Source organism: Amia ocellicauda, chromosome 10 (genome assembly GCF_036373705.1).
Source record: "Amia ocellicauda isolate fAmiCal2 chromosome 10, fAmiCal2.hap1, whole genome shotgun sequence".
NCBI classification, from domain to species: Eukaryota; Metazoa; Chordata; class Actinopteri; order Amiiformes; family Amiidae; genus Amia; species Amia ocellicauda.
Genome location: NC_089859.1, coordinates 13,837,507 through 13,847,115, shown reverse-complemented (window position 1 = coordinate 13,847,115; position 9,609 = coordinate 13,837,507). Strand labels below are relative to the sequence as shown.

The window sequence follows — 9,609 nt, the reverse complement described above, 5'->3', positions numbered from 1 at the left end:
TACTGCGTATATTTCTACCTATAGTCCATTGCCTAGATAACGAAGATAAAAGGAAAATATTATAATTAGGAGAAAGTATAAATAAAGTATGTTGATTGTGCATGAGATTACAGTAATTAGTAAAGCAGACAAGCAAGCAGCTTTGCGTGCAAATTAACTTGTTTAGAATTGAGAAAGGCCAGAACAAGAAGTTGGACCCTTTTTGGTTTGTTTCATGATTTGGTCCGATACTCCAAATGCTTAGATTTATTGATTTATACATCACGACAAAGTTTAATAGTTTGTAGTAAGGATTCTTAAAAGCGATGTATACGAATTGTTTAAATGATACCATGATGGTCTATACTACGTTATAATGTTAATATTAATACCCGTTTTGCAAAATGAGGTCATTGCTGAGCTCTAGTGTTTAAATGTAATCGCGACACATTGTGGTCAGGGGGTTGTAAACCTTGTGCAGATGTGGTCATGACCTTTATTAATGCACTATATTACAAACGTTGCGGCATGTATGGGATAAAGGACAGACGATCAATGAAGCCCTGGGCACACGGGGCCGGATAAAGGTGCAGTGAAGTGTGAATGTGAAGTTGCAACTCAAAACTTGAATTTCCTGGATAGTCAGAAAAACGCTCAAGACCACACCTGCAGTGTTTCTTCACCTGGAGGTGCGGACGAAACCTGGGCTTTACTGTGGATGTTGTGAAAAGTGATAATGGCTACAGAGCACAATTGAACAGGGAGGTCGCAGTTTCCCCTGACATAACTAATCCCGGCTCTTAAACCTCAGCATTTCGGTTGAACTGGGAGCGATCATCCGCTGCAGATGCAGCACATGCGCCTTGAGTGATAAAGGGCTGCGTGGAGGTCGTCTCTGCTCAAATGACCGTTCATACTACAGTAAAACCAGTAGCGATATAAGTGCACTTACACTCATGATATTTTCCAGGTAAGGCCAATCATTTCACTGTAACTAATACTAACTGCAGTATATAAAATGCAAGTTCAGCATGTCCACAATAAAGACAAAAATACCCCATGAATCCGTGATGAAACTTCAGAGCAGTCTTTCCGGGATTAGAAGAAGGCGGGTCTTTAAAACCCAACCCCCGAATTGGTGGCCTTTCATTCGACGGCAGCGAACCCTGCGGGTGACGTGATTGGCTCGCCGCGCTGTCCGTCGGAGCCAATGATCGGGCCACGGAAGCGGAGCTGCTGATGCAAGTGTGCGGTGGGGGGGGCGTGCGTGTCCGGGGCCCGGCTCTATAAAACCCGCGGCCATAAAACACTGCGCTGGGAGTGTCGCGGCTGTCGTCTTCGTTAGAGCAGTGGGGTTTAGCTTTCCCAAGACGAATAAATAACGGAGGAAAAGTTTGACTACAATTCGAGACATATCAAGGTTTGTACATTCATTTGTGTGTGTGTGTGTGTATATATGATCTGAAATAGCTGTATTGCAAATGAACCCATCTAAAGTGTCTGTTTTCATTTGTTACAATTGTAATTGTATTCAAGAGTAATACTTTTGTTAACCGCTGAAGTGTAGCTTTACTCCATCTTGCTATTTCTACTAAAACGCCATCCTGTTTGCTACAGCGATGCGGATGTACTGCTTGAATATGAAGGTAGCGCAGTTTGTCACCAGTCGTTGAACGGTCTTGCTAATGCACACCGCACTTGCTAAGCCGGGTGAAGTAAGGCCAGACGCTTAAGCCCTTTCTGCAAATACAAAAGCTCCTCAGCGTCGGCGCAGACGGGTCGGTTTTGCAAATCGTATAGAGTCGCTTCATAATCCAGCTGAAGAACCTGTTCCTGCCTCCTTTGTGTGGGGAGCCATATACGGGTGTATGCTGTGTCTTTTCATCCGTCATAACTGCTAATAACGGGTCGCTGATGTGCATGCACGGAAGAACTGAATTCACTGTTTATTCTGTGATTAGATTTATGGACAAGTGCATTTTTTTCCGCTGCTCCTTTTCTGCCCACTCGCTTATTTTGCAGACGGCCAGCTATATAATAAACTTGGTACTTCGCCAGTATTCAGAGGACTGCACGCTACAGTTGCAGCAGTTACAGTACCCACTGTTCCTCAGGCCTCTGCTTTGTTAAAGGTTTTTTTGTTCCTAGATGTTTGAGAACTGATTAGCACAGATGTTGTCTAGGTTCATGTTCAGAACCAGGGTATTTCACAATGAGAAACAAGTCTACTTGGCGTAGAAAAAATGGGCCTGTTTTCATGTGCTAATGTCCATTTATTTGTTTTTCCCTCCCACAGCCTTTCGCAACGTCCACTTTTATTTTCATTGAACGTCATCTGCTGCCACCAAGTACTCCAATCATCCCACCGTTGGGCCCTTTCTCTCGAAACACCCTGAAGAAGAACGCCAATCCGACCAAAATGATGATGCAGATCAGCAGTGAGTTCTCCTCCAACCACAAGCACTCGCTCCTCAATGTGATGAACCGCTTCATCGCCGCCACGAACAACATGGACGAGACCATCATGGTGCCCAGCCTCCTGCGGGACGTGCCCCTGGAGGAGCAGGAGAGTGACCCCCAGCTCAACAACAACAACAACGAGCCGGCCTATCCCAGCAAGCAGCGGGATATGTACGAGCACTACCTCCTGCTCAAGTCCATCAAGAACGACATGGAGTGGGGCCTCCTCAAGAGAGAGAGGAACGGCTTTCTGGAGATGGCAGTGAAACAGGAGGAGGAGGTTGGGGGTGGCGAGGGCAGCCCTGGTGAGGAAGGCTCCGATCTGCAGAGCCAGTTTCACTTCCACTTCCAGGGGCTGTTCGCAGTGCTCTCAAAACTCACCACGCAGGCCGACCACCTCACCAACCGCTACAAGAGAGAGATTGGAGGAGGCAGTTTCATGAGATAAGGACAACTTTTTTTTTTTTTTTTTTTTATATATATATATATATATATTAAGAACACTTTTTCTCTTTATTTTTCTATTTTTATGTTTTGCACTAATGCTGAGGTTTGCAGCAGGCTGATGTGAGAAGAAAGTCTTGTCCCCCCTTCCCCCATTGCTTTTATTTTTTTTGTGGGGGAGCCTAGAAGTGAACTGTCTAGGAAGCAACCTGAAGTCCCTGTTCTTTTTACAGTGCCCACCCATTTATAAAATTAAAAAAGACCCTGAAGACAAATTAGGCTTTTGACATGTATGGAAATATTTATTTGCCTCTTTTGTATGGCGAGGTCTTTTTCTATGGTGGGTTCTCAACCTCATGTCTGCAACAGTGTAATGCTGTTCCACAAATGAGCTGCTGACCTCAATCCTGTTTGACTGAAGATTTGTCTTCTCTATTTGTAATGCAGCAGAGCACTGTGGCATGAGATGAACCAGGTTTCTTCTGCAAGTCAAGATCTGTCTTCAAATATGTCCCCCTTTTCTAGAACTCCTCCCTGTGGGTCAGCTTGTGGTTTTGAAGTTCCTTAGTCGAGAATGCTGAGACACTAATAAATGAGAGCAACAATGATTCATCTTTGAGTTTGTATTTCTTCCAGAATCCATCCTTGTATAGACAATTTCTTACTGCTCTACTGAAACATCAGCATACGAATCCCTAAACAAATTTGATAAAAACCCTACCCAGTGGTATTGACGTGTTGGGTGTGAGCATTACAGGGTTGTGTATTGGTGGGGGGGGGGATTGTTATTCATACGAGGGTAAACCCAAGTGATTTTCAGGTTATATTGTCAGGTAAACTGTTTGTAACTGCACAAAACAATGTGATATTTTCAAGAGAGGGTTTTTGTAACTGGTAGGGGGTTGGGTCAGGGTTGGGATAGCTGGCTCTCAAGCTGGTCTTTGTTTTGCCTCTATTCAGAGACAAGGTCATTCTTCACCATGCAGGTGCATTTTTGGGCTATGGAGTTTGCTGCTGGGTAAACCACATTTCGGATGATTTCCTCTTATATAAACTGTTAAATGCATTGTTGAATACACTGTACGCAACATGATCTGAAAGTGTTTTGTGCCTTGAAATGAGATGCAGTTTAATGGATGATGGGGGGCTTGCTTTGTTGTTTTTACCAGCATGTCTCTGGTATGGTTTAACTTTTGGACTTATACCTCCAATGCCAACATTGAATCTGGTTTATAATTTGATTTTATTTTTAAAAGGTTTGCCTGTCAACCAGAACTGCGAGTAATTTGTTTTTGCTTTTCTGGTGCCATGAGAGCTGATATGTTTTTTTTTTTTTTGTTTGTTTTGTTTTTTTTAATAAATCTGTGTGTATATATATATAATGTACTGTTTTTTGTTGTTAAGACTATATTTTGAAAGCTGCATAGAATGTTTAACAAATACAAAGTTTTAAAATATGAAGTCTTTTTTTTTTTTTTTTTTCAACATGGGGTTAACTATATATAAAATGGTTTACATCCTCTTCTTTCAGTGGTGATTTGTGGAAAACCAAGTGAATTTCACTGGCAGGTTTTTCCTCTTCCCATGGTTGCTATAAATTCACCATTCATTAATATTTGAGAGCACTTAAAATATTTGTCTTAGTTTAATATATATTGAACGATATGTAAAACATCAAATATAAAACTTCTTCCCCCCCAAGACATTACTTGCCCAAACCTTTTATTTGAAACCAAATTCTAACACATTTGGAATGACAATTAGCAAGACCTTTAAGTATAGATTCCCTTGCCTGTGTACTTCATTCATGGCACTAAGATCCCTAAACTGTCTCTGATCTTATCAAAGGCAGCTGAGCATATGTCCAGGTTGCCCCCCTGCATCTTAAAGAGATTGCATTGGAAGACAGGTTTGTTCAGTGATCAGAGGAGCTGCATTTAGTTCACATACGCATAACATTTAACTGGATTGGAGCCCCTATACCTGACAATCATAATCCCTGCTGGCCAACGCTAAGCTACTCATGTCCCAGTTCTGCCATTTCATTCATGTAATTCTCAGAGAGGGTTCACCCTGATCTGCTGCCCTTCCCACCTCACACACACTGCTGCCACTTTCCACTCTGGGAGGCTGAACTTCAGTTCATTTGAACAGGGCCATAATGGGAGAGCACTTGTGGACTATTAAACATTACATTCTTGTGCAGAGTGTGAGCTGCCATTTTCCTTTTGGGCAGCAATCCCTTGGAGACCAGCTATTTCCAAATGGAAATTACACAGAGGGGAGGAAATTGATGCATTTTCATTCCTTCTGCAAATTGACTTTTGTGTTTCACGAAGGACAGCTCACCACAGGTTATACCATCCTAATGTCCCCAGTTTTCTTTCTGGGTATGTTTTACTGCAGGCATTTGCAGTCAATAAGTACTAAGCAGTCCTGCTCCACTGTTGTTGTATGTTAATATATGCAATGTGAAGCTCATAACAGTATGATTGATGATGAAGTAATGAAAAGAATAATAACATACAAGCCTAAAGGAATTACTTTATATGTGATCATTGTCAACTTAACAGACAAGAACTGTTTATATTACCTGTACATTACCTGGTACAAACAACATTTTAATGACATTTTAAAACCAAGACAAAGAACATGACAATATTTTGCAGAGCATTTCTACAGAAAATATATTCCACCTATATAATAACAAAAACCTGCTTATTCAGTTTTAGTTATGTTTTGTTTATTTAAAACCAAATTGATGACAACGCTATTAAGAAAAATGTATATTTATTGTAAACTAAAACCCTCATAAACAGATGATATGGTATAACCTTTGCCCTGACCGAATTACATCATTTGTTAGTTTGATCTGATGTATAATACAAGGAAATGACACTTTAATTACATGTATTGTCCCTTAATTTATGTCCCTTATTCAAATAAATGTATGACTTTTCTCATTTATGACGATATCTTTGAAGTAGTGTTTTTATTACTTAATAAAACAGCTACATTGGTTATAAAAAGTGCAGTTATTGTTTTAACACAATTTTGTTCATTGTGTGTGTAAGCTATATTTAATTATTAATTCCACATAAGAAGTTTTAGATTCAGTTGAGTATGATCTGACACTTTTAAAGACTGCATATTGCCACAGTGACACTTGGTCTGTTGTAACTAAATAGGGGTAGGTTAGATAAAGGAAGAAGGTCTTGTTTGTTGGAAGGTAAAATTATTTTAGGTATGTATTATTATTATAATTATTATGTTGTTGTTTATTCTTATGGTTACCGTAGTTCTTACCAGTAAATCTTACATCTCTGTCTGCTATATCTTCCTAAATAAATGACATGGAGATTGAAGTGGTCCCTTTAAAATCTGCCTCTTAAAAACATACAAAACAAACAAACAAAAAAAGATACAGAGCAACCATTGTCTTGTGATTAACAAAAGAATCATCAAATGAGTTCCCTTCCACAGAGAGACTGTGATTAATTAAAGGTACCAGTTGTGCATTCTGTAGAGGTTTTCCCCAGAGTTCAAAGTTATCTGCTGATGTCTCCTAACAACATTAACACTGCTATTTCTGTCTGGAGCAAATTATATCATCTCGTTCAAACCATTAATATATAACTTCAATTATGAAAGCTGGCACATAAAAGTCACGTCTCTCCTTGCACAACCAGCTGTACCTGAAAGAGCCGCCCCTATTGTATACTCTGCAGCTCTCACTCCCCAACCCCCTACCGCACTCTCCACATGCCCCATAGCAACAGCCCAGGCCAATGGGATTTATTTTTTTGTTCCTCCTGAAAAGGGATAATGATTAGAAGGCTCAAGAATGGTGGATGGATTCCAAAAGCGATTGAATAACGAGAGCTGGGAGCCAGTCAGTGGGCAGGGAGCGCCACAGAGTTCTCAGGGATGTCGCATTAATCACAGGGCCGGCCTAGAGACCCACAGAAGCGTGTGAGCCTTGCATGATTTTTAACTGACCCAGAAGCAAATATTGTCTTTTCTTTTTCTTTCCTGGGTTCGGTTACACAGCAAGAGGGGGGAAACTGCAGAACAGACAGCCAAGCCAAAGTGGGTCAGTTAACTGGAAATGCTAATGGAGAGCTGGTAGGAAGCCAAAATGTCATTGAAAAGTTGTCAGTTCAGACCTACTCTTCTACTGGGTAACATGCAATGCTAAACTGAATAATTAATTATTAACGTAGGACAGAAAAATAAAAACAAGATAAGCAAGATTAGAATAGAAAAGCAACAACAACAAGAAGTCTTTTAAAGTTTTATGTTTTTTGCAATTTGAGCTTCAAGCAAAAATGAATAAAAATCAAGATATACACCAATCAGCCATACCATTATGACCACTGACAGGTGAAGTGAATAACACTGATAATCTCGTTATCATGGCACCTGTCAGTGGGTGGATATATTAGGCAGCAAGTGAACATTTTGTCCTCAAAGTTGATGTGTTAGAAGCAGGAAAAATGGGCAAGCGTAAGGATCTGAGCGACTTTGACAAGGGCCACATTGTGATGGCTAGACGACTGGGTCAGAGCATCTCCAAAACTGCAGCTCTTGTGGGGTGTTCCCGGTCTGCAGTGGTCAGTACCTATCAAAAGTGGTCCAAGGAAGGAAAAGCGGTGAACCGGCGACAGGGTCATGGGCGGCCAAGGCTCATTGATGCACGTGGGGAGCGAAGGCTGGCCCGTGTGGTCTGATCCAACAGACGAGCTACTGTAGCTCAAATTGCTGAAAAAGTGAATGCTGGTTCTGATAGAAAGGTGTCAGAACACACAGTGCATCGCAATTTGTTGCGTATGGGGCTGCGTAGCCGCAGACCAGTCAGGGTGCCCATGCTGACCCCTGTCCACTGCCGAAAGCACCTACAATGGGCACGTGAGCATCAGAATTGGACCACGGAGCAATGGAAGAAGGTGGCCTGGTCTGATTAATCACGAGTTCAAGGTGTTGACTTGTCCTCCATATTCCCCAGATCTCAATCCAATCGAGAATCTGTGGGATGTGCTGGAAAAACAAGTCCGATCCATGGAGGCCCCACCTCGCAACTTACAGGACTTAAAGGATCTGCTGCTAATGTCTTGGTGCCAGATACCACAGCACACCTTCAGAATATTAGGCAGTTGGTCATAATGTTATGGCTGATCAGTGTATATATACTATTTTTTTTAGGACTTCTCCTTTTTGGCAGCTATTGTCCTCAGAGAACCTTTTATTTTGGTGAATTGTCATTGAAAACCTTTGAAACAAAACAAAGGATATACAGCAGACTTCTCCTTTCACAGCGAGGGCTGCGCCACAGTGAGCAGGAAGTGAGAGAGAGCAGGTCAGCTGGCCCCGAGTGTGAGACAGACCTGGCTGCTGTTTATCAGCGGTTTGCTTGTCGATGTTGGACCAGGACTGGGATTCTCAGACACCTTGGGAAATGTATTGGCTACAGTTTGATCTTGCTGGCTGCCCTTCGAACTCTCAGTTTTTGACAGGCATCCAGAAAGGCTTCTTGTGGTATCACGTTCCCTGTAGCTGTTTTATTTTATTCGATCGGCCTTGTAGGGCATATTTATGGACAGAGGCTGTGAAAAAATTGCATGCTCTTGATTGGAGAGTTACATGGTCTATGTACAGAGCAGCTTCTCTCTGCGTCTCTCTCTGAGCCAAATGTCCTTAAAGCACCCCAACACACCCCCACTCCCTCCTCCCACTTTGTTGGCAAGAACAAAAAATAATTACTTAAATATAGCAGCTCGGCCTGTTCACATCTGGTGGCGCAAAACGTCCTCTTCAGCTGAAGATTTCTGATAAAACTCTCGAAGCGTTCTGTGTATAGCTCGCACAGAGGAATACACGATTGTTTGATCCCAATATTTAATGCCATAGACAAGCATAGTCTGAGTAAATATAAATTCATGGATGATAATATGTATTGGTCTTCCTCACATTGAGGAGCTTTTCTTATCAAATGCAAGTATCATGAACCACTATCCTCCCAGTGTGAAATTAATTGCACTGTATGCTGCAGGCTGCCAGTCTCCAATTAGAGAAATTCATTAGGAAAGACACAGCTGTTCAGCCCTGAGTCCCCTACAGAACAGCACCTAATTATTTAATCAAGCAATGCATGTTCCATTAAATAATTATGGACCATCCCGGGAACCAGATCTTGTAAATAACAGAATGGGAAGTATTATTACTCAATTTCTTAGCAGACACCTTTATCCAGGGTGACTTACAATTGTTACAAGATATCACATTATGTTTTACATTTACCCATTTATACAGCTGGGCATTTACTTGCACAATTTAGGTGAAGTACCTTGCTCAAAGCTACAACAGCAGTGCCCCCACCTGGGATTGAACCCATGACCCTCCACTCCAGAATCCTAACCACTACTCCACTATTTATAAGTTTTTTTATTGGCTGAACTCAATTAATAATCAAGAGCGGTTACAAAGTCTCTCTCTCTCTCTCTCTCTCTCTCTCTCTCTCTCTCTCTCTCTCTCTCTCTCTCTCTCTCTCTCTCTCTCTCTCTCTCTCTCTCTCTCTCTCTCTCTCTCTCTCTCTCTCTCTCTCTCTCCTCTTTTAATGTATATGTATTTATATATTTATACACATAAGAGATACACATTTGGCTTCCAAGTCTTGGATTAGCAACAGTTCTGGCCATGGGACATGGGAATAGCACGTCTCAGACACCC

The 9,609-nt window shown here is 41.6% G+C and overlaps 1 protein-coding gene across 1 annotated transcript; it reads left to right on the top strand.

Annotated features, from left to right (window-relative positions):
- Positions 1-1,258: 1,258 nt before the first annotated feature.
- On the top strand, positions 1,259-5,856 carry mid1ip1l (MID1 interacting protein 1, like). The gene is made up of 2 exons (XM_066715056.1): positions 1,259-1,399; positions 2,276-5,856. Exon 2 carries the CDS (start codon positions 2,399-2,401, stop codon positions 2,885-2,887), a length of 489 nt encoding a protein of 162 aa, XP_066571153.1. The 5' UTR covers positions 1,259-1,399; positions 2,276-2,398; the 3' UTR covers positions 2,888-5,856.
- The last annotated feature ends 3,753 nt before the right edge of the window (positions 5,857-9,609 follow it).